The following is a 25,960-nucleotide window of genomic DNA, read 5'->3' on the forward strand; positions in this document are numbered from 1 at the left end:
TGAGTGACGCCAAGTCCCCTGTGGCTTCAATGAGAATGTGATTTGCACCCACAGAGCAGACCTGGCTGGAAAATGCCATCGATTTTCCACTAAAGTGTTTTGAAAAAAGTTAATTTTTTTTCTTCCATTGTTTTTCATGGAATTTTGAGTTTTTGGTAAAAAAAAACAAAACAACCTCCCCAAAGCACCCCCCCCCGCCGATTTATGACAGCTGAACATTAACTTCCCCTCCCCTGTTTGTTTTTTTGTGAAAATACAAAAAATGCTGATGAAACCAGACATTTTCTCATAACATTTTTCCTTTCATTAAAATTTTCCCTTTTAAAAAAAGTTTTGATTACAAATTTGGAATCAGCTCCAGGCTAGATGAAGAACTTCAAATGGGGCCCCCAAATCTGGGGGATTCTGGGGCCCGAAGTATTAGAGTTCTGCCCTGGTTACAGCCTCCCCAGGGCCCTCCTAATTAAATTATCTCCCTGCTATCCTCTGCCGCCAATCTGTTCTAGGCCTGTATCTACATGCTCACCTCGTACATAGTTGCAGGCTCATGTATAGGACCCTACCAAATTCACGGTCCATTTTGGTCACTTTCACGATCATCTTATTTTAAAAGTTGTACATTTCATGGTGTCAGATATTTAAAATCATAAATTTCACGGTGTTGTAACCGGGTCGCAGTCTTGCCACCATTACTTCTGCGCTGCTGCCTTCAGAGCTAGGTGGCCTGAGGGCAGCTGCTGGCTGGGCACCCAGCTCTGAAGGCAGCGCTGCCTCCAGAGCTGGGCTCCCGGTCAGCAGCCGCCGCTCTCAGGCCACTCAGCTCTGTGAAATCTGCTCTCCCTTACAATAGCCAGATTTCAATGTGGGAGGCCAGCTTTCATGGTCCGTGACATGTTTTTCATGGCCGTGAATTTGGTAGGGCCCTACTCATGATCGTCTCCACAGAGTAGGGATTCAGGTATTAGGATTTTAGTACATGCATCCGATAGGATGTCTCAAAAAGCCCTAGCTGTTCCCACTCTAAAGTACCATGCCACCCTCACTGTGTTGTTATAACACCTGTGCTGTTATAAATAGTCATGATTACAGAGGACAGATTATGGGGGGGGGCGGCCTGATGATATTTAGGCACCTAGCTCCTATTGAAACCAAAGTTTCTAAGGGCTTGTCTACGCTTACATTTTATAGCGCTCTAATTTGCTGGCTCATGGGTGTAAAAAATTACCCCCCCAAGCATAGCAAGTCTGAGCGCTTTAAAGTGCTAGTGTAGACAGGCTCCGAGCGCTCGGAGCTAATCCCCTCGTGGAGGTGGAGTACCAGGCGTGCTGGGAGAGCTCTCTCCCAGTGCTTGTGCGCAACTACACTCACACTTCAAAGCGCTGCCGCGGGAGTGTTCCCGCGACAGTGTTTTGATGTTTCCAGGGCAGCCATCTCCTAAGAAGTGGGGTTTTTTCCCCAGCTTCCATGCTGGCTGAGGACATGATCTAACATCTATTAACTTTAATGGAACTGGATCGGACTCTAATATATCAGGGTCGTGAAGGGAGTACATATGCCAGCATTGCCCTGTGCATTCAGTACAGATACAGCAATCCTGGAGCTAGGTCCAGCTGATGATCTAGCAGAACCCAGTAGAAAAGCAGTTAAAACCCTGATGAGTGCAAGTGATGACACTGTTTCTGTTGATACATGGATAACCACGGCTGGCTGCAAGACGAATAATATACTCCAGTGTCATTGCTAACCCTAAGTCATTCCATGAATGACCCTCCCTTTGAAATCAATGGGGCCCCCCTAGCTGCAGAACAAGCTCCCTTTTGTTTCCTTTTTCATGAGAATTGACTTTTAATGAGTGGAAGCTGGACATGATTTTCCTCATCCCAGTAAAGCCAATGGCAGTGCTGCTATCGGCTTCAACAGAAGCAGGATGGGATCCAGATTTATATACTCTCTCAATGTTTACAGTATGTTCTTCCATCTACTTTCTGAACTTCTTCCAACAATAAAACACTTCCTTGCTGAGAATGAAACCAAGATGGTGGAGCAACCAACGCAGACTTCAGCCCCAGGGAAACCCCCCCCAGCAAGAACAATAAACCAACCCTCTTGCAACCAACTTTAAAACCTTTCTGCTCAATTAAAGGCTCAAAGAGATTTAAATCCAAAACTCTAACCCTGATGGAAAATCTTACCACCAGAGAGTCCAGTATTTATGACAATAAAGAGTATAATCAGGGTATAAAATATGCCCCACTAGTCACAACTAGCAATTGGAAATTTCACAGATAGCAAAGACACATACACCAGGATGGTAAACATCAAAATTCATATAATCTATTGCAGTCGGTGAAGCTCTGAAAAAACAGCAGTGATAAAAGCTACAGTGAGAAATTCCTATTATAACTAGCTCTTTTCATCTGTAGATCTCAAAGCACTTTACAAAAGGAGTCAGTACCATTACCCCCTCTTTACAGATGGGAAAACTGAGGCACAGAGCAGGGACATGACTGGCCCAAGTGCCACCCAGCAGTAAAGCAGGCCTAGAACTCCAGGTCTCCCAAGTCCCATTCAGTGCATTACCCACTTGGCCACATTGACTCTCTGAATTAGAATATCCTCCTCTCCTGGCCAAGTTTTATAACTAGCCTTACAGCATTTCCACTCTCATCCCTGCAACGCAGGTGTTGAAATAGCTGCCAGTGATACAGGGCTAGATCCTCAGCAGGGGTAAATCAGTGCAGCTCCTTTGAAGCTAATGGAGGTAGGTTCATGTACACCAGCTTAGGTTCTGGCCCACAATTTTATAACCGATTTTTTCTGTTTTCTGGCTGCTCCTGGGCTGACTGATCTGTGGCAGCTCATGCAAGTTTCTGAGGCCTTCTCCCATCAGATATGCAAGATACAAAGGGCGGCAACATCTAACTGGAAGATGTACCCCCAATACAGTTTGCAGGTATCAGCTGACTCCCACTCAGAGGAGAGATGGGAACTCTTTAATGAAGGCCCTGGGAGCGGGAAGGAGCGGAGAGGAGAGATGACCCCTAAAGAACTCTGAACAGAACTCATTCAGTTCTTCGCCAGCGTATACTGGCATTGACTTCAATGAAGCTTCAGGGATTGACATCAGCTGAGGATCTGGACCTTTGTTTGGGTTATTTCCAGTTCCTGCTCCTGACCTCTCTTTCTATAACTCTTTCCATGAACTAATCATAGCTATAGAACAGGTACAAGCTGTCACTCCCCTTGCTCGTGAAGATAAAGGTCATAACGACACCCTGCTGCCTTGTCTTCTGCATGGAAACTGCACATGAAATATAGAAATGACTGATAAATAGAAAGGACACAACCCTCCCCCTCGTCCCCCCGCCCCAGAGCTCTGCGGTAAGTGTTTCAGCCTTTGATTATTACCAAGTTGTTAGGTAAATGTAATATTTTAAAAACGGCTTTTGCAGTTAACACTTCGGGTTTTAACGGAAGCAGCCAAGGAGCAAAACCAGATATCCAATCGAAAGGCATGTCACAAAGGTTTATATGGCAAGATTCAGTGAGTAGGAGTTGCCTGCATCTCCTACTCACTGAATCTGGGCCAAAATGTCAATTTCAAAAGCTTCCTGGTATTAAATAGATGTGCTGCAAAGCTGCTGTATCTGGAGAAGTGGCCAACACCCTGCTGGCATTGCTACCAACCTGGAGCTGCAGACAGCACTTCGGATCATAGGGGGTTGCTGATCTCAAAGGGCCTGATGTCATTTGCATTAAAGGCCCCTTTTTAAACTGCCAGAGTGGGGTAAAGGGGCCTTTGTGATAATGAGCATCAGGGACAAAATGTTTTACTCCCACAGGGAGACAGTGGACTTGGAGGCAAACTTTCCACGTTGCTTAGGTCATGTGTACTCTGGTGCATGCACACAAAATCAACCACTGGGAACACACAAGTTCATACATATGCACAGGTAATTGCATGCACCAGCAGCCATTTGTGGGCACAGTTACCCAGTTTGGATAGGCAAATGCACAGACTACCTGCTCCATATGTGTATCAAAGTGCAGTAAAACAGAAAAACACATACAAAACAATCTAATACGGGCAACACCCAATCAAATCCACTCTGCACTCAGTGGACGCCATTACACGCACATTCCCAATATGCGGGAACTTGCAGTAACCCTGGTATCTAACCGTACAGAGAATAAGTGCTACTGTGATCTTCCTGATGTAGATCAGTGCAGCTGTTCACAACTATGGAACTACACCGATTTCCACCAGCTGAGGATCTCTACCTTTGTATTTAATGGATTTGACTGCAGTGCTACGGAAAATGTCTTTCTTCTGTTTATTTCTTAACTACCACCCCCACACTGACCTGCGCTCCCACTGGAGATTTCAGTCTGGCACGTCTTTAGTTAAGAAAAACTCCCATTGCAGTCGACTGGAATAGTGTTTGCCTAGCAGGAACAGATCAGGCCCTGATGAGATAAGACTCTGGTGTGTAATACTCACACAGCCCCACATGCATGCAGAAGGACCAAATGTTTTCTAACAGTCACTGAAGCTACCAATAGCAAATATAAAATGACTTAGGAATATATTTCATTGCTTTTGGCTACCAGCAAGCATTTGCAATGTTTGGGCCCCAATCAATTGGGTCCGGGCAAGCTCTCAGTGTAGGAACTGAGGCAGGAGATCTGTTAGGGGGACTATGCTGGATCTCTGCCATCCAAAGATTCCCCCATATCTGGGCAATCCGAAGCAATCAGGGCAGTTTTATGGCCCCTTTGCCAGGTCAGAGCAATGCAAAAGGGCTGTAGCGGTGGCCAGCACATGGCCCTCAGTCTCCAGCCACCAGTGATATTGGTACCCGGGTACTAAGGCATTCAAAATGTCTAAGATGGACAGATGGATATTTCTGTAATGAGCACGGTGGCCAGGCACTAGCACCGCACTTAGATACCTGAGAACTGAGTAGGGCAGAAGGGGCAAGGAACATAAGCCTCACATTGCTATACAGAAAGCTCCCATGGACTGAATGACACTGATGGGCTCTGGAGAAAATTCTCTCCAGCCCTGCTCAGCCAGAGCTCGAGAGCTGAAAATCGGAAGGGAGAGAGAGAGAGAGTCAGCACTGAACAGAAATGGAAAGTGGAAGAAGGGAATGAACTACTATGAAAAATACGTCACTGACCATTAAACTATCAATCAGATCAGAGGCCTAACACTTGGCTATCATTGCGCTGGAGAAAGGGCAGTCCTGGGAATTCTTGGCCGTCAGGCTTCAGTTCATTACCAAGAATCTAGAAAGTGGGAAACTAGGAATATATGTGGAACCCTGGCAGGACTATCAGATGTGGGTGTGATGAACACATAGAGCAAACTGTAGGGAACAGCAATGATAGCAGAAATGAGCTCAAGAGACGCCAAACTTTGCTTCTGGAGAGAGAAAAGGAATGGAAAGGCCACTGAGACCGGGGCAGTACGAGAACTGTTAACATGGCTGCCACATTGGGCCAGAGGGTCTTTTTCTGCTCCAGAAATTTCTTATGTCCTTCTCCCCAGTGTATAGATGACTCTGGAGGTTACATGGCCCAGTGTGCAAATGAGGGCCTAACTTGTATGCACAGTGACGGCTGCTGCATGGGCGATCATGGAACCTGTGTGCACAAGTCGCTAATCAGGTGAATTTGCATATGCAATCACTCAGTGTGCGCACACAATGGCAGGACCAGTGCATGCAAATTAGACATGCAGGTGCACACACACCTAATACATCTGAAACTCGGCACTGAATCTTATGCTCACATTCATTTTGCTGATGTGCATTTTCCTAGGCTTTGTCTTTGGCTGCTTCCTTTGCTCTGCAGCTGTTTGTGCTGTGAAACCAGAAAGGGTGAAGGGCAATGAAAAGCTATTCTTAAGGCAAGTCTCAACACTGTTTGCACGCTGAGAAGACTAGAGCTGCAGCTGCTTAGGCATTCTGCAAGTTGGAGCAAGGCCTGGGACATTAGTCCTAAACCACATTCCTCTGGGAAGTGGGATTTATAAAGGAAGGGAATCAAGTACTTCAACAATCTCTGTTTACCATACACCTTCTGCACTGGTGGGCTAAGGACACTCCACTGATTTGTAGTCTTTCCATTCTCTACAGCCACAGCCTTCCCACACCTGGGACAGAAAATATTTCGGACTTTCCTTTCCTTTCTCAGGACTGGTGGTGAAACTGCGGCAAAATAAAGAGAAGGGCAAATGAAAGTGTCCTGGCTTGGGAAGGGAGATTAATAAGATTTTTTTTTTTAAGGGTGGGCAGATGATGCTTCAAGTGGTCTGATCAGGCAGCCTAAATGTAACCCATGAGATTTTGGATAGAGATGATGGAGGTCAAAGGCCACTGACTGTAATCTACGCAGCTGTGACCAGGAATGAAATGAACTAGAGGCTGTCTTGCTAATCCTCCATGCATAGGGTAACCCCAGAATTCCCCTCTAGTTAAACTGAGGAATGTGAGATCTAAAAGCAGTAGCAGCAGCTGCTCTACTATTTGAGCTTAAGGAGAAACCCCCCTCCCCCATCAGCTGTCACTGAGAATAGTGCTGATCTACGTTTTCAGGCCTTAGCTGGGTGATGCTCACACAGCTGGGGCGGATGTATGTCACTTACATATACTGTGCAATCAGAAATGGGCAGAAGCCAAAACTTAGATCCAAATAGCCCCCAAACTTTAGGAAAGTTCCCAGTTGGAACTCGGTTCTAAATTTCCACTCTCTAACAGACCATATGGAGCCCCCAGATGCAAATGGGACCCCCAGACACAGAAGCCTTGGAGACCTGGCTTCAGATCCAGATTCTGTGGCTCAGGCCTATTTCAGACATGCCCATGTCATAGATATAAACAACTGCAATGCCCCCTGTCTAATCACAACCCATTCCATACTCGAGAAAGGCCTAAGGAGAGACTGTACCGGACCGTATGAGAGGAGCTCCCTCGTCAGTGGCTATACAGAAGATCCCATTTTGAATTGCAAACAGCTGGGCGAGACCCCCGAAGTGGCGCTGGCGTTTCCCCTCATGTTGAGAGTATCTGACAAAAGCTGCTTTAGTTTGTAAATCTGCGACATCACAAAACTGAAGTGTCCTCCTGCAATTCTATTAATGAAAAACGTGCGACTGTCATTAAAAATTAAGGTCAAGGTGTTTCCAATACTAAGGAGCCAGTCCTGCCTCCTCTTCCATGGGGTGCACAGAACCCCGTGCAAAGGGAAGCCCAACCATTGGAACCCCAGACATGCTGCACAGCCCAGATCGGTGAAGTCTCCTAGAAGAGCAGGACACTGTGGATTTGGAGCCAAGAGCCATTAGCCTTGAGTAGCTGCTCAGGTGCGATGAGAAGAGCACTCCTCCTTGAAGAGTCCTCGATGCCTGGCCCGTTTACTTGGGCTGAGGGGAAGATTTTGGGCCTATGGGCTCACTTCTTTAAAGGAGGTGGCTGTGGGTGCCCTTGCAAAAGCATGTGTACAGAAGCATGCACAAGATACGCAATCATGCTGTGTGACAGCCAATGTGCACAATCAGACCTGCGGGGTTTGAGGGTGCAGCAAGGGTGCATTGGGACCCATGTTTTTCAAGGTCTGGGCCTACACAATACCAATTGTGTTTAAAGTGTAATCTTGCTATTTGTACTGTATGTGCCACCATGCGGTAGGCGTTCTCCTTGCCTCTTTCCTTTCCTCTGTTCCTTTCAGCCATGCTTTCTGCTGTGTCAGCATCCTTATCTGAACATCTTCCAGCTGGTGTTTAATCTGTAACTATTCAAACAATTCTCACTGAGATTATGAAAAGCGGGTGCCTGAAATCAAGCTGCTAAAGTCCAGATTTAGGCTCCGAAATAAAGTGACCCAATTTCTCAAACCTGCTGAGCATCCAGCAGCGTCCACCGACGTCAACGGGAGCTGGGTGCTCAGCACGGTTGAGAAATCAGGTCACTTTATTTAGGAGCCTATGTACGGATTTAGAAGCATAACTGGATGTGCTCTTTTTGAAAACGCGAGGCCCTGTTACTTCTCACAGCCCTTCTCACGTTGCGTTGCGTTCCATTCCTGCAAGGGCACGGCAGAATGCGACTGCTACTCCAGGACCTTTTAGCAAGTGGCAATAGTAGCATGGAACAATGACAGGATGGCGCCTCCCTGCGGGATACAGCTTAACAGCGTTTCGCCACTCTGGGAATAATAACCCTCAATGCAAATGGTTTTCTGGTAATTACTGCTTTGATGACTCCGTTTGAAACAGGCAGCCCTACCGTTGAGCTCTGTCTGGCTAGAATATCACCAAAACGATTGCAAAATTTCAACTACTCATCTTTTTCCTACTTTCTTTGTAATGCACTGAAAAGTTGAGGAAATTTAGCTCCAGTTTATCCTGTAGCAAAGGCTAGGGATTCGCAGGCCTTTTGGCTACTAAGAAGCATTCTCTTCCTCTGGGGGATAAGGTCTGTACTTTGCGCTACTGACAACAAGATAAACAACAGAACAGATGACACCCAAAAGGCAAACAGGACCAGATGTGCCGGTTAATTAAATTTGTTCACTAATTGCTTTAAAATGCGGCTGTTCCGTAAACAACGGCCAAATGCAAGGGAGGGATTTTATCTTTAGGCCACAGTTTTCAGGGGCAAGTAGCGGAGGCTTTAGCCACACTTCCTTAGTAGTGCTACCAGGGGAAATGCACACATTTTAATTCAGCTGTCAAGATATATGGTGGGCACTTAAGCAAGGATTCTCCAGCGGAGTTGACATGACATCAGGAGTAGACGGTTCTATCTCTGCGGAGGTAATAATGTGTCACCAGAGAAGGACGTTAATTATTACTGAATGGCTCCTCAGAGCATGAAAAAATACTAAGAATCGAGGGGATGGAGGACAGGCTGTGAAATGCAGTGAAGCAAAGTGAAGGTCAAGGTTTTAATTGACTAAATAAGCAGATTTTTTCCCCCCTGAACGTAACCTTCCAAAATCCGCAATTGGGAACAAATGAGGGAAAAGCTCCTTGGGCTTTGTTCCACTTGTAAGTGAAAAATGTGTTACAAAAATGCTCTGGTAAGCCTCCTTGTGATATGAACTGCAGCATGCCCCATGTATTTATCAAGAAGCGAGGTAGCCTGGTTTTTGTCTAGAAGCCGATGGACTTTGATCTGGGGAAGTTTCTCCTCCAGCCCAGAGTGAGGTGTTCTGAGAATTTCAGCTCAGGGAAATATGAATGCAAAACAAGTGTGTTTGTTTAAAAGGGACTCCCAGTAATGACAAATTGGGAAGATGAACTGAGGTCAGTATGAGTTTCAGGGGATCAGAGGCTGCTCCCCAGGGCTGCAGCATGTTCCTCCCAAAGGGAGGGAGCTGAGAACAAGCCAAGAGAGGAGTGCATCCATCAAGCCACGGAGGTGTGACTATAAAGCATGACCTGTGATTGTCACTTGGTGCCAATCCAGTGCACCAAATTCAGGCTGGAGAGATCTCATTGGCCTAGTGAACAGAACTGGGTGACTAATTCATAGAGCACTTGGATGAATTTTGCCTCTTTCTCTGTCCGTGAACATCTCACAATGTTCTCAAATGGATTAGTTATCAGAAGTTCTTCACCCTCTTGTGTCTTTGCGAGTCTTCAATATTCAAACGTGGAGCTGATTTGATCTGACAGATAGGTCATGTGGTTTGTTTCTGACCCGTGACTGAATGAGCCTCACTCTTAGAATCAGCTGTCTGGGGTGAAGGCTCATGATTATGAATTTGAAAGTCTCTTTCTGCCAATCCTCCACAGAATTTGCTCTTGTAGTGAACATTCCTGCCAGCAGAAAGTGAGCACAGAAAGGGGGAATTCAAAGAAATGTCCATGCATATTTTCTGCAGCAATCACCCAGCTCTGTTGCTAACGGGCTATTTGTACCAATAGCTCAGTATCAATTTGATACAGTAATTTTATATTGATGTACATTTTAAAAAAGAAGTCTGGAAAAGTTCTCAGAATCCAGAGGGTTTTTCTCCCCTTCAATCTGGCAATGGAGCTCAGATAATTTTGCAACTGCCCGGCCTTCAGTTAAAAAAATAAAACAAATGCCCCTCCTCCCCCCCATATAAAAACTCTTCCTTGGGACTGGTTTCACTGAGCCTGATTTCCAGAGGTGCTGAGCACCTGCGCTTCAGTGAACGTTCGCTGGAGTCACAAGTGCGCTGCACCTCTGACAGTCATGATCTTTTTCTCATGCCCCACAGGCATGTTTTTTGCCTCGCTGTGCGTTCTTTGCTACTTGTGAACGACAACAGCCAAAACAGACAAATGCCTTGTGCTACGGCAAACTCACCGCTACCTACGGTCACCACACCTGCCTATCCTAATGGTGGAGAAGAAACCACGCCCAATACATTGGCCAGGCCATGAAACCAACAGAACATGGGTTAAATGCTCGGATCCACGACATCTTTTGGAAGCGACAGGTGGGCTTCTGAGCTACAGCTCTCCCTTTGGGAATCCAACAGTAGCATCATTCATAGAAACAAAATGGACTTAACTTCGGCTCTTCCGGGTGGGTGCACCAGCTTGCCTTACAAACCCCAAATCTTTCCTAAGGGCGCTATGCTTTGGATCCTGGCTATAACCATGTTCTGCATCTGGCTTCGGGATTGACATTTTCTAAGCCTCACCAGCTACTGCAACAGGTAGCCAAAGCCTATTCACTGGAGACACCTCTTCAACTCCAACCCTAGTTCATCAAAACTAACAAGCCACCGGCTGTAGCACTGTTTGTGGGTGTGGTACAGACAGTGTCTAAAAGATCATTTTCCTCCCTCCCCAGTCCCACCCAAAAAGAAACCAATCAGGTTCCTATGCTGGCATTGCAATCCGACAAGCAATCCCAAATAAAAAGCCTTTACACCCTGCCTCTATTGCACTTTCCTCTTGCTCAAGCATCACCGGTTCAGCGCACAGAATCTGAAGGAAACAGTCAGCGGGGAGGCGGGTGGGTCCCGCTTTGCAGGGGTTTGGCTGCATTATGTGACATGTCAGCAGAAAAGCTGTGCAGCCCGAGTGAACACACAAGTGCACGTGTGTGTGTGTGTGTGTGTGTGTGTGTGTAAGGGATTCCAGGGGTACGGGCATGTGCACGGGGGTGATGGATGGACAATTGCAGAATTTTCTTTTTTTCCAGTGTGAAACACGGTCTGTGATTTTGCTTAAAGTGGTTTTTGTTTTTAAAACAAAACGGATGAGTAGGGGATGGGGAAGAGAAAACTGGGGAGAGGGGGGGCCCACCCCATTACCCTGGGCTGTAAACTAATCCTCAGAGAGTCTCTGAACCTCTTATTTCTCAGGCATCTTACTGGCTCCCCCTTTCCTGTTGGTGGGCAGCTTGGTGCCTCTCTCTCTCCCTTCGGGGCTGCAGTTGGACCCTTCCCAGTGCTCTGTGGCTTTCTTAAGATTAGTCTTTGTTGCCGTGCTCTCTTTGCCTTTCAGAGATGTTTCCGGGGGCCTTTCCTTGGGTTTTCTCCCCCTTTTCTTCCCACTTGTGCTTTTCGTTTTCTCCTCCTGGCTGGAGGAAATCTGGTCCCTCTTCTTTTTTTTCCGGGCAGCCTCTGAAGAGGTTCGGAACCAGTTCTGTGTCCAAAGGGGAAAAGAACAGGACTGGTGGTTAGAGACCCTCCCAGGCCGGTGAGCACTGTCCCAGCCACGGCATTTACACCTCACCCCCATTTCTTGTTATAGAAAACCCCTATTTTCCCTCCTGGCCTCACTCGCATCGGGGAAAACTCCTGTATTCCCTACACACCTGGGAAACCCCCCAGATTTCCCTCTCTTACCTCTCACTGGGAAATCCCATTTATTCCACCCTCCTGCCCCTATTCCTCCAATTTCAACTTGCCAATGGGGTGCTGTGCCATGATTCAGTACACCTCCTGCCACAGCCTGAATACTTCTCTTAGCATCTGTCCACAGAGGCACTGACATGTAATGATGGAAGCGGGGGAAGGGGGGAATCTTTGTGGAAGCTTAAATTTTGCAAATGCCACAAATTAATTTTGGGTGTCCTGACTCAGCCCGGTGCCTACCCACTAGAACACACTGCCTCTCATAACAGGGCCCTGAGCTGCAAAGCTCTTCCTCCTATAGCTTAAACCATTTTTCTGTCAAAAGGGAAAAAAATCTGTATAGTGTATTAAGGACAGAAGGAATGGTGCCCTTTGTATGTGCTATACAGGTTTGGATTGGATCTCTCTTCACTTTAACATTTCTCTCCTCTTCTCCCCCAGCATCCCCCGTTTCTCTCTACTTTTCCTCACATCCCAGGCTCTGCTCCACTTTCCGCCCACCCCCATGTTTTCAGTTCTCTCTCTTCCCTTTCTCTCAGTCTCTCCTAAGCAGAACGGGAACCCAACAACCTTCAAATCAGAGTCAAGCTTTTCAGCCTGGGGGTGGGATTGGAAGTGAGGTTGAATGAGTTTGCCAATGCCCATCCTGAATACCAAGTGTGCAAAACAAGGCCATAGGAGTGCCGTGTCTCTGGACGTGCCAGAGACTAGACCAGATGCTCTAGGGCCTCAGATGAAGGTCAAACAGGTGGGACAAGGAGGGATGGCCAGAAAAGCAAAGAGGCATAAGCTCACCCCCCACCTCTGCCTAAACTCTCCGAGCTCCAAAGGGAGCTTCTAGTGGATACAGAAGAACCTTAGCAGGAAACAGCCTCAACCCTGCCCCAGAGCCCCATTGCACCCCACCCACTTCCTTACCTCTGAGTGAGTCTTGATGATATGGTACTTGACTCCACTTTCTGAGCTAAACTCCTTCTGGCAGAGAAGGCACCGGTACTTCCCAACAGAGTGGTCTCCCTGAAAGGCAAAGAGCAGCCTCCTGTATTCCAAAGCAGGTTCAAACATGCGCTTCAGGTGAGAATACAGCCTCCCTCTCTCCTCACAATCCAGAAGCCCCTTGGAAATCTCTAGGCATTGTCTGCAGAAAATATCCTGATGTTTGGGCCCATGATGATGGGTCCAGGGCCACTCGAAGGCCACAAATGCCCCCTCAGCATCCAGAGCTCAAAGACTGTGTCTTCAAGGTAAAAGAGTAGATGTATTCCTAAAATACTGCAGCCACGGTTATGTGGACACGCCAGTGCTCCTGGAGCTGTAGGCCAGGAGCTTACCATGTAATCCGGCCCTTTATCTGTTACAGTGAGGGGGCTCCTTCTCCTCAGAAGGATCCAAAAGGAAGAGAAGCTTCCTTTGATACAAATGGAGGACAAATTTTGGGCATGTGTGCAGACGCATGCACATTTGCATATCTGACTTGTGTGGGCAATTACTGCAAGAGTGCATGCAACCATGGTAAAGCTGCGAACATTATCCTGCTCAATGAGACATTTGTGCATGCAATTAACTACACAACATGTGTGCATCTGTGCACCTGCTTTGCACATGTACCTGAAAACCTGGGCCTACTCCCTGGAACACCCATGAAAAGCATCAGGGAACACGATGCATAAGACTTATTCCCTGGGGAAGCAAAGGAGAGAGGGGAGCTTTCACATAGAAACAGAGGCACATTTTCCTCCGTAACGGTGTGGATTTTAATTGCCTGAAAGCCAGGAAATTCAAAGCTACAGTTCCCACAGCAACTGTAATTGTACCTATGTATCAAGGCATAAAAGTAATCCCTTCTACAATAATACAAAATACCACATATGCACCCTAAGGGGAATGAATGATGGTTTCTGTGGAAGCGAAAATGTGAATTTCGCATTTAAAATCTCGACTGTAATATTACATTAACAGACTTATTTTTTCATTTAATATTGCTAGCTACACCATTTCTTTACTGTCAGCAAATTCAAGGATCATTAAGAACACCTACTGGGAGAGAAACTTCTAATTTATGATTGATGGGTCTTTCCTAATTTTGCCTTTATACTCTTGAACAGGCCATTAAATTGCTGAATTTTCATTATTAGAGTGAAAAATGTGAAAATGAATGATTTTTTGACTCAGCCTCGGTCCATTGGCATGGAGGAGATAATGCGTTCTCCATTGACCAGGGAATTATATATTAGGCCCTCTGGTCGATGTATGGGCTCTGTGGGAATTTCTTCATAATTGGGTTCATGTTGTAAATGTTATGGCAGACAGGTCTTTCATTTCCTAGCTGTGTCTGAATACAGGCAGGCCTGGCCAGCCCAGACTCCCACTTAGCACATAACCCAGAAATGATCATGCAAAAATCACAGATCATTGATCCATATTGACCCCAGTGCAATGATTCTGCATCAGTTTGACCCTTCTTAATGAGCAATAAATATATTCTAAATGCTCCACTGGGATTGCATGAAAAATAGAATTCAGTCCATCTCCTTAGGTTTCATAAGAATTACTGTTGGTGTCTGCCAGACACCCGCCCCCCGCTCCACTGATTAGTAGAGGGGATTACTGTAGGTTTAAATCCTGCAATCTTTTTTCCAGCAAAACTCCCTCTGAAGTCAATGCTAGAGTAAGAGCTGAGGCCCAGTTCCTCACACTAGTGCTACCTTGTGTGTTTTGAGTTCTATAGCAGCCATGGGGCATAGTATCCTCCAACTATCCTCCAGAGCTGTCCCATGGCCACTAGTCTGTGTGTGGGAGCCACATGTCCCCTGCCCTGCCTGTCCCACATCCGGCTCCCAAACTACATCTCCACACAGTGGCAGAGGACACCTGCAGGCTGATTGCACGGGAATTCCCCATGCCACGGAACTGCACTGAGTCTGTGTCCTTCCCTGCACAAGTTGGAGACCAGGGGTGGCTCCTGAATCAGGATTACATGATTTGATCTGTACCCTGGATGCTGGAGGCAAGCCTGTAGATTGCTGTCTAGCACAGTCTACATGTTGCAGAATAAGGCACATGAATTTGTGCATTTAGAAAAATACATGGGGAGTTGCTCGGCTGATTTGTGAGTGCAGTTACCACAGCTGTGCACTGAAATGACCAGCTAGGGATGTAAGAGATCATTAGTGCATTTGTTGCCTGTGCACTGCCATGGTAATTCCATCTACAATTAAAGGTGCAACTGCATACATATATTTTGCAAATGCAGGGCCTGCATGGTCTGGAGGAGTCTCTTGGCTTTGCTATGAAGGGGCCTCTTTTTCTGGCAAGCAGGGTGATTTTGTAATCCATCCAAACAACAGTTAAAATCTCATGCGTATGCCATTTTATTTTGTGAAAACTCTGCTTTTTGAGCAGGATTTCTGCATATGATTTTCTAAATTCTCTCATTAGTGTTCTAGTTAAGGCTAGTGGGGAGAGGGCTGTGTATGTTTTCACTAATCAGCAGGTATGAATTTGGCCCACAGGAACTGAAGAGTTGCCTTCTGGAATCTACTACATTCACTGTGATTTAGAGCTGGAAGGATTTCAGGAGATAAAGTTTTACAAGTTCTTTCTCGGTTCCAATTCAATGGTTCTGCACTGAGTCGCCCTCTCTTGCTGTGGGCCAATGTTCCTGGAGTTAATTTAAACTGAAAGCACTATTGCTGTATCTATCAGGTGTAATAGCCCTCACGTTTCACTACAGTGGAGGTCAGATACTTACCTAGATAGATAATGTGACTATGTGGCCATTTTCCTGCCCTTGGTTCTATTCTTTATATGACACACCGTATTTCTATAGGCTGGGATTTCCAAAGTGGATGAGTGGAGTTAGGCGCTCAAGTCAATAGGAGTTAGGTGTCTAATTCCCTTAGCACCTTCCTCTTTGGCACTGGACGGGTTACTTTGTATTTACTGTACTGTGTGTTAAGTGTCAGAACCCTGCTAGACGGTTAGGATGAGAATCACGCTGTCTAAGGAGGGGCCTAAGTGAGGACACCAGAGGCCTTTAAGCCCGGTGCTTGACAAACTAGCTAGCATGTTAAGGATTTCTCTCTACTCCCTGCTGACCATGAGGGTGGGGTCTGTACCCGCCTGAATAAGGCGGCATGGCAGATGGCATCGAGCATGCGCTGTATCAGGCTCGATACATGGCAGATACACAGCAGTGTTTCCCATCTCCATGGGTGTGTGGCAGGGCTGTGTTCTGTCACCATGGCTGTTCGGCATCAGTACTGACTGGTTGATGGATAAGCTTGTGAAGGCAGCTGTTGTTGAACTGAACCCTGTTCTGTTTTGAGATCTTCAGTATGCCAAGGACATTGTCTTATTGGCTCAGTTTGGTGAATAGCTGCAGCTGAGGGCTGGTCTAACTGGGCAAGAAGCAACACATGCTGGTCTGGTTATTAAGCCAGATAAGTGCCAGGCCACTACCATCAAGCAGTGTCCAACTCCAGATTGCAACCAGCTCAATATTAACCTGTGCGGCCAGTATATCGAACTGGTGGCAGCTGTCAAATACTTGGGCAGCCTCGTAGGCCATGCTGGAAGATGCTCAAAAGATGCGGATATGTTTCCAGCAGCAGCTGCTGCCGGCTTTCAGGTCCTTCGGCAGCCTCTGTGGGGGCGTGGTGACATCATGTTTGCTACACAGCCGCCGCTCTACAGAACACAGTGACCCCAGCTCAGTTGAAGCGAAGTGAAACGAGGGTGCGGAGGGAAGCTGATGAACACCAGATTGATGTTTTCAATTCTCGTCCGCTTTGTCAGCTGCTTCATATTAAGTGGCAGGACAAGATCAGAAAGGTGAACCCAGCAACTGCCTCCATCAGCACTGGCTTGGTTTTGGCAGCTCGCCTGGTATGGATGTATTATTAAAATGGAAGACCAACCAATTCCAAGGCATGCGTACTAAGGGATGCTGCTACGCGGCCAGTGATCATATGGACGTCCAAGGCTTTGGTGGGGTGACAAGATAGTTCGTGATGCACACAAACTGAATATACAACTCGACCGCCTTAAGCCCCTTGCCAGAGATCGAGCTGGGTGGGGTTCAATCTCCAAGGAGGCCATGCCCCTTTGGGACTTGCCATGATGACGATGACGTAGTAGCAGGCTAGGGGAGGGATCATGACTGCATGAATTCAGTGGCCAGGCAGGAATGCCAGGGGCAAGCGGCAGATCAGACCCTTTGCTGGGGCTGCAAGTACATCCCCGAGGCGGGAGTAGGCTATGCCAGTCCCAGACTCTGTCCCAACTCAGCCGGTGAATTTTGGCTTCCCATCCCCAGCACACTTGGATGAAAGGGTTAACGAATAGACTGCTGCCATCTCTGGGCAGTGGGTACGGTCCAGGGGACTTGGTAAGTGAGACGTGGAGCTTTTTACTTCCTGTTCCAATCTAGCGGAGGCTGGGAGCCACTGAAAGCGGCCAGCATCACAAGGTGGCCTGTGTGAAAGGAGTTGGTGCTCTCCATCCAGCTCACAGATGGCAGGTGACAATACAGGAACTTGCACCCAAGAATGGGTGCAATTCCCCCTGCACTAGTCCTGTACAAGGGCTGTGGGCCCATCCGGGATACAGGGAGTGCCTGGCCTCCTGCTGGACCACTGCACAGGATGACCTTCACCCAGCCAGCTCTACCTGGCAAACAAGGCCCTGATTTCAGTCAGCATGAGACGGACATGCCTCTCCTCACCCCTAGAAGTGGCTCCTTGAGAGCTGTGTTAAAGCGAGTGCGTGGGACAGCGTTGAAATATTTGCATTAGCACAGCCTGCATGGGAGCTGAGCAGAGGGTTTGGGCTCCCAGTGGCATCAACCTTTCCCAAGGACCCAATGCGATAAATAGTTTTTAAAAAACCCTCTGAATTACTTTCTATCAGGGGCATCTGGCCCATTTCCCCCTAACGAGCGGGAGGAGAAGGAGAGAGAAGACTGCCTGCCCTAAACATAAATAGCAGCAGAAAGCCTAGACACATTTTCAGATGAACTTACCTTGTTGCAGTTAGTCAGGTGGGCTTTCAGGCCAGAAACGCTGGAGTAGATGGCTTCACAGCTCTGCAGAAAGAAACGAAGAGGCAGAGAGGGCTAGCAACTTGCTTCCTGTCTTTCTATATTTCATGACTGCAGCCCACCATACCCAGGAGGCTGTCTTTGATTGCCAGCCCTGGATAATCAGCATGAGGTTAATTTTCTGTGCGATGCACAGGGATCAAGCCACACGTTTCCTATTAGTGCTAATGGGAGTCATGTGGCTACGTTCCTCTGCACCAGGGCTGAAAAATTTATCCCTAAATGTCTCTGTGAAAAATGTATCTTTTCTAGCCATTGGAAAGCCCTGCAGAGCACCCGGAGTTCTTACAGCAGCAGCAGAAGATCCAGGCAGAAAGGCTAATTACTCAGGCAATAGCATAATCAGTTTCTGAGCAACGTCTTTTCGAAGTGCGTGTATATGACATTAATTAGCTAACATGTCTCACCCTGCTAACATCCTGGTTTTAAAATTCCCATTAGCAAGGCTTTGTTCCGGGTTATAAATCAACGGCCCAGTGAGATGGGTGCAGTTCACATCCAGAAGAAGGTCAGGCAAAGCCTGAGTTTCAAAAGAGGTTAGATGCAGAAGTGCACCCAGAAAATGCACGCACCTAATCTACAGGGGAAATTACAGTGGCCATGCATGCACAGTAGGGTATTTTTGCGTGCAAACAGCTAATCTTTGCTCTTTGCACACTTAGTTACTTGAGTTGCACAATCAGTTACTATAGTCACATCTAACAGAGTAAAAATCAGACCCTGACTTGCTTTAATAACAGACAGTCTAGGGAAATGTGGGTCCTGTACAAAAAGAGACTCCCTGGATCAAAACCTGCAGTCTTTATTTAGGCAAAACTCCCCATGACTTCAAAAAGCAGCTCCCATAACCCAGATCCTGCAGTCCTTAGGAAGGTCCCTCCAAGCCGCTTCTTTAGCTCAACAAGCAGAGCTCCCCCCTAGAACAATGAGCCCCAGATTCCCAGTTCTGCTTTCTAGCCTCTTGCTGGTAATTATGTCCATCAGTATTATAGTGAGTACCCCAGGAGTGCACAGTGATTGGACATGCTTCAAATCGTCATCAAGGCAACTAACAGGAAAACCAGAACAAAGAAATATCAATGGGCCAAATCCTGAAGTCTTTATTCAGGCCATGCTCCATTAACTTCCCTGGGAGTGTTACCTAAGCACGGGCTGAATAAAAAACCTGAGCAAGCATCTCAGTGTTCAGTTCAGGGGTTTTCCCACTGAGAATTCCCTCCGTCTACTGAAGATTCCAGCTGTGTGTTTTCTTTTGAAAATTACAGCCGTGATATATACAGAGAACCTCCTTACGTTATTGGGGCAGTTGATGTATCCTTTCTCCTTCACTTCATTTTTCCAGGTTTCCAACAGCCTCGGATTTAACTTCGGAAGCCCCGGCCGGGTATAATTTAGCTGCCAAACAATGGAACATTATTAGCAGAGCTGTGCGCACCAGCCCTCTGGCCTTTGAATGGGTTCCCCCCCATGAAGAGATGAATCAGTGCTGAACAATGAGTTTGGAGGTTTCAGCCAAGGCTTTCATAGCTACGTCAGCCTCACCACGGAACATACAGAACGCAATCCAGCGTGCGAGTCGGTCTCTGGTCTGGAGTGGCCAGGGATTGGGAATGAAAGTGAGGCTGGTTAAGGTATGTGACAGAGTAGCATGGGAGAAACTGCCTACACTACAACTGGTGCCAGCCAGTGCTATCTGAAGCAGCTGTTTTCTGAAGACAGAAACTTAGCTGTCCTGGAGTCGGATCTCCCATTGACTTCAGTGGGGGCAGTACTGGGCCCAACATTTCCACTGCTTTGTGCTAAAGATGCCCCTATAGCAATTGCTGCACTTCCTAACCAATTAACAAACAACATTCTGTTGTTGGCAGATGGTGTGATGTCTAACTTTCAACAACCTATATGGCTTCCATCCACTGATTAACAGGACTATTCCATTAAACAATGAAAGACTCTGTGTCTCTGTCCGCTCTCTTTTTGGCTTGGGCTCTTATTCCAAGTGCTTTTAATTACAGCTTTGTTAGTAACTCTGGAGCTTCGTGTAAGAGACCAAACCTTCAAATAGACCTCACTGTGGACTCATTTCTGTATGCGCAGCACTGCACATACAATCACGTCCATGGGCAATTTCTGTGCTGTACTCTTGCACGTGTATCTGTTGGCTTACGTTTTCAGGAAAATGTACACGCAACTGCATGCTTACTTTGCACGCTGTGTGGGGTAATTGCATGCATAAATGGGCACTGACATAGTCTAACTGGCTAGCTGCTTATGCAGCTACTGCTGTTGGATTTGTGCATGTATTTTTGTGTGTGGAACTGCAGACAGTTTTCTGAAAATTTAGACTGATGGATTTTGTATGTGTGAATTCTACCATCTGTGCTCACAAGTGATAATGCATAAATTAACTGTGCTTGCAAGAGAACAGGACTTGTTTTGAAAGTGTTCCCCAAAGGATTTCAAGATCACGTTTTTCCATAGAATTGGGAGTTGACAGCTACATTTCTTTCCCATCTGTGACTTTTCTGAACATGCTGAATTTGCCTTCTTGCCTTCTTCTACCTGGGATGGGGCGACACGCTTCCCTTCCGGCAGTCTGCTCTGAAACATGGCACTCTCTGAGAAAGGGGATGCCAGTGTCCCACCAAGGTCAGATGACTTTAATGACCCAAGAGGTCTGTCCTCAAACACAGGGCTTTCATTGCCAATCAAATGTAACTGAAAAATGAAAGAGCCACATCTCAGAACAGACCACTGAGCAACCTCCACGCGCTCAGCTCTGTCCAGGAGAAACATGGTGCTTTTGAAAACGCAATCACTGGCGGCTAGATGAGCCAACAAAGATTCCTGACAGGAATCTTTGCTTGGAGCTGTGTGGGGATGCCAGACCTGAGTGGGGAGGAGCACACAAAGCAATGCCCACTGCCCTTGAAATCCTTTCAGTCATTGGTGCCTACAGCTGGGCAGCAAAGGTCCCACCCCCTTTAATTAAAACTTAAAAATAAAATCAATAAATAACACAAACAAACACTAATAGCAACTGGATACGGAGCCAGCAACTGCCCATCCCCACAGCCTCACAAGGGATGCTGAGATTCCAGCATCTCTCCTCACTCCAGCTTCCCAGCTCCAGAGAGGAATCAGTGTCACAATAACTAGCTAAGCCCATGTCTCCCCAGAGCACTGTGGTTCCAGAGACGTCAGCATCATCTTTATGTCTGTATTAAGAAGGAGCCTCAGGCATGGAATATTTTATTTTTTCCATTTATTTTCTCAAACGGCCTGTAAATAAAAATCTTCATGGCCAAATCATTAAACAGCTACAACTGTATTTGGCTAAGGCCCATCATCATTTCAGGAGAATAGCTGGGGGTGGGAGGATGGAGTGGGGTGGGAAGGCATTTTGACTGACAGTTGTATTTAATTAGCTTTCATATTTCAATCCTCTCCCTCTAGACAGCTCTCCTTCCCTAAATACCCCATAGTAAATCAAAACCACACTTACTGCCCAAGCTAGAGCCAGTAAACTGCAAATCAAGCCGGCTTTATGAGTCAGAGAGGTTCTTAGCATAAGACACTGTTCTCTGATCACATGCTGTCTCTCTAGAGCAAAAACTCTGGGAGGAAGAGGAAATAGTTACTTGGCAATTCACCTTTGGAGATGTAGGTTCAAAGCTAGTTTGGGTTACAAGCGTAATGAATTTGTGAGTCTCAGCATAGATCATTAATTAATAGACTTTTGTGCAGAGCACAGAACCCTGTTTTTTGAGATGGGCTGGAACCAGCATCCTATGTCCTAAACTCATTCCTGCTTCCACCTTGGGTTTGTTGGAAAATCCAAACCCAGATTTGAATTTTGATCCCTTGCTTTATAATAGGCCAAGACAAATGTCCTATCTAACCCAGCCTGATTTTGGACGTGTTGGAAATCTAGATCCCGGTCTGGATTTTACAGCTTGAGCCCAGGTCTAAACTTGTCATAGTTCTTCGTTCAGCCAAAAGCCAGAACTGGAACTCGGCTGCTGCCTATTGGTGGATGCACTGAGGGGTCTTGAGGCGTGTTTCCTCCTTTACACCAGCAGCTTTCTAGTGCATTTCAGCCTCAATCAGTGCGAAAACGTCACCCGCAGTCCTCCAAAGAGATTGCCAATGGGTGCGGATAGATGCTCACAAGAGGCTAGGGCAACACCAACCACCTCATTACACATGTGACCTAAGCTAGGATTTGAGCCTCCAGTTCCAGGAGTGAACAGGGCTTATTCACCGAACGCTAGGCCTAGGGTTGCCAATGCTCCAGGATTGTCTGGGAGTCTCCAGGAATTAAAGATTAATCTTTAATTAATAATTATGTCATGGGATAAAACCTCCAGGAATACGTCCAACCAAAATTAGCACCCCTTGGTAGGCTACCCACCCCCGCTTGAAAGCCACAATCTTTATAATAACTAATCAATCAAGACATTGATGCAGCCAGAAAGCGCTCACCAGAACAGGCCATAGCACTCAGACATTTCTTTGCAGGCGCATCTAGCAAAACCACAAAAGCAAATCACAGTTTAGCTCCCAAAAGACCACAACAGAGACCTGAGAAAAACAGGGCTAGGATGGCAGAATCCCTGCCTGAGATAAGGCACATTAAATCTAGGACAGGGGAGTCGCTCTGGGCTTCCTGCACAGATAATTGCTTCTCCAAATAAAACTGGTCCACAGAGGGAGGGCACCAAACCATGAAACAGATCTTCTGTCACCTTGCCTCTTAGAAGTGTGTCCTTGTGCTCCAGAGAGGTAGCACTGTGCGATTTCTTTCCTCCAAAGCATTGAGGTACGTGCACACATCACTCCAGAGCCTGGAGCTGGAGCGAACGAAGTCTGAGATCTGAGTGATGTCCCGTCCTGGATATGTTAGATTCATTAAGTCCCAGTAATGTCAGAGGAGGTTCAAGGAGAAATCTGTACAGTGTCTTCCTTGGCCTTTCCCAGAACGTGCCCTCAAAGTGTGACATATCCAGCAGCCACCTAGCAGGGAACATGTCATCTGTTTCAGTTTAACCAGAGTCATATAAAGATTGTGGTCAAGAAAATAAGGTTCCAGTCGATATTTAGAAACATGGGTTTGCTTAGCACAGAGAGGAACATGTTGTTAAAGTGCATTAATTTTGGAGGAATCGTTTTTCTCTAGTGCCGTAGAGCCTGGGTTATGAGGAGCTTGTTAAATTGTCTCAGAGCCATTATAACAACCCCCATCTACAAGATCTGAATTTAGGGTCTCAGCTCTATAGTAGCTCGCCGCTACTTGAGCTACAGGAGAACTTCAATCAGCTGGTAGTTGTAGAAGTTCGTTATCTTCTGTGGGGGGTCCAGTCACTAGAAGGGAATGTGGCACACACTGAGCAAGCAATAGACCTGGGTTATGAATGTAAAGAGAGGTACATCCATTTAAGAAACTTTCCACTGGGGCTTGCAGCTAACAAATTGTCAGCTGGGGGAATTGACAGAACTGAATTGTTCCTCTAAGGGATATAGAGGCTGCAGTGAGTTATTTTGCAATTGTGACGTACCAAACTACTCCCAGGATTTAAACTTTGTTCCCAGGACTATCAACGCTGCCCTGAAAGGGGTAGAGATGGGAGGTGTTCCCTTTTTCATGGGCATTTTTCCTCCAAATGCTGTGAAAGTGGTGGCTAATAGACTGGGAATTCTGAGGGGCCGAGGACTGAGGGGGTCACTTTCTAAAGTAGATGGCAAGTATCTGGTGTTGGCCTTTACGAAAGAGCATAAGGCCTTAGGCACCGAAAATAGGGGGGCACCTAATTCCCTTATAACCCTTGAAAATGGCAGCCTTGTCTACACTAGAGAGGATTTACTGTTGTAGCTACAGCAACCCTTCCCCAGTGGAGATGCAGTTTATCCCCCAGGACAGCTCAGACCACTTTCCCAAACAAAATAAGCTACATGAGCAAAGGGACTTTTTTTTGCCGGTATGAATGTGCCTACCCTAGGGCTTTTGCCAGCACAGCTATATCAGTTAAGGGATTTCTTCACCCTCCTGACTGACTTAGCAATGCCAGCAAAACTTTTTAAGTTTAGACCAGGGCTGAGTGAAGCGAGCCAGTTTGGTGGGAGAAAAGGCAATTCTGAAAGGAAGAAAGAAAGAAAAAAGAAAAGAAAAGCAAGCAAAGCAATGCAGAGCCTAGCAGTGTATTTTAAAGTCAGCAAAACGCCTATCGGCAGCCCAGCGAAGACCCTCCTGCCTCTTTCGTGGCTGTATATTTTGCAAATGAATAGGGCGTATGATGAATTTACTTTTTGAAAAGATGAGTTGTCAAGGCAACAAGGCCCTGTTTGCAACACACTCAAGGCTTTCTGAGAAAAAATTCATCTTTGTGATCTCGACCCTACCTAAAAGTCAAGGAGCGATTCGCCCATAACAATCCCCTGGATACGTCAGCTTGTAGTCAGACTTCTTGAGATCAAGGACCCTTCTTTGGAGCCCAGAATCTGGATTAAGGCCCTTTAATCATATTTTTTAGACAAAGTATTAACTAGAAGTGACTTTCCCACAAGAGACTGACATCAGTGTTTTGGGCTAAGAACATGGGGGAAGATGTAACGCCTCTTTATGGGGAATACTCAGCCTTCACGCATTCCTGGGAATGACATCTCTTTTAGAAATCATATCACTCAGAGACTGAAATTCAGAGCAATCAGAAAAGGATTTCACAGAGCTGCAGCCTGGTAAAAGGCCCAGGGCCCTGTATATAAAATAAAACACACTCCCCCCACCCCAAAATACAAAACAAAAAACCACCAAAGAGGGACTGGGACTCTGGCAGGAATATGGTGGAGAGGGGCCCAATGGAACACCTTCAGAATTCAAACCCAGATCTGAATTTGACAGCTGGTCCATGGACGCAATGATGAACCCCCTCCAGGCTCCTGATCCCCAAACTCTGGGAAAGCCTCAATCCAGATTCAAACCCATTTCTTGTGGAAAAGGGGTCTGATAATGCTAGCGGCTGAGCACCGTCTATGTGGCACTAAGAGCCATCCCTTTCCACTGACATCTAAGGGAGCTGGGGATACTCAGCATTTCACAGGAGGAGGTTCTAACTATCGCTTTAAATGTACCACTAAATGCCCTTTCCCCTTCGAGGCTCGTTGAAAAATCAGTTTGGTATCTTAATAGAGGGCTGTGACTCGTGTCCCTGGTTACAATCAGACAAGGGAAAAATATTAATAAAATCTAAACAAATGAAAATGTCTTAAAAAAAAAAGGAACATTATTTCTAGGGCAAGTTCCTCCCATTCTTAATATTTGTTTGTACAGAACCTAGCACACTGAAGTCTTGGTCCATGACTGGGACTCCAAGGTTCTATGGCAACACAAATCATCATCATCATCACGAGTCAAAGCAAAGCAATCCAAGGAGAGCAGGGAAACTCAGCTGGGTGGCAGAGACAAACGATTGCTAGCAAGCTCCTTACAGAATGTGAAAGCCCACATGTGAGCAGTGATTCACAGCGAGCCGAATGGCTCTTTCGCCAGCTAATTCAAGCAATGGTCAGAAATGGAGCTGGCAAAAAAAAAAAATCCATTTTTAATTTCAGCAAAAAAAAAAATTCAGTTTTCAGTGAAAATATTTGAAACAAAACAGAACGTTTGTTTCAAAAATTTTTCTTTGGTTGAAAAATGTAGTTGAAGTCAAACTACTTTCCCAAAATGGAATTTTTCAACAACAAAAGATTTCAACCAGTTCTAGCAATCAGGCTTATGGCACAGCTCGGCTCTAAAACGGACTGTGAAAACAAAAGGCATTATGCTGCATTGTTCATTGCCTCTCGGCGATGCCCAGATGTCACCTGCTCAGAGAGCGAGAAGGAAGATTTTTCTTCTAACCGCCCACTCTGCCCACGCAGGCTGGGATCTGAGAATCAGGCTGGGGCTTATGCATCGCAAATGCTGATACATTCTGCAGTCAGAACTTACTGAACAATTCTGTTGAAAACATGAGA

At 46.4% G+C, this 25,960-nt stretch overlaps 1 protein-coding gene across 1 annotated transcript in view; it reads right to left on the reverse strand.

Annotated features, from left to right (window-relative positions):
- Nucleotides 1–5,162: 5,162 nt before the first annotated feature.
- Nucleotides 5,163–25,960, reverse strand: part of ZNF512B (zinc finger protein 512B) — a 66,138-nt gene continuing 45,340 nt past the window's right edge. Inside the window, 4 exon segments of the mRNA XM_038369805.2 lie at nucleotides 5,163–11,638; nucleotides 12,769–12,867; nucleotides 17,873–17,935; nucleotides 19,244–19,345. Coding sequence (XP_038225733.1) covers nucleotides 11,345–11,638; nucleotides 12,769–12,867; nucleotides 17,873–17,935; nucleotides 19,244–19,345 — 558 coding nt within the window. The 3' untranslated portion in view covers nucleotides 5,163–11,344.

Source organism: Dermochelys coriacea, chromosome 13 (assembly GCF_009764565.3).
Source record: "Dermochelys coriacea isolate rDerCor1 chromosome 13, rDerCor1.pri.v4, whole genome shotgun sequence".
NCBI classification, from domain to species: Eukaryota; Metazoa; Chordata; order Testudines; family Dermochelyidae; genus Dermochelys; species Dermochelys coriacea.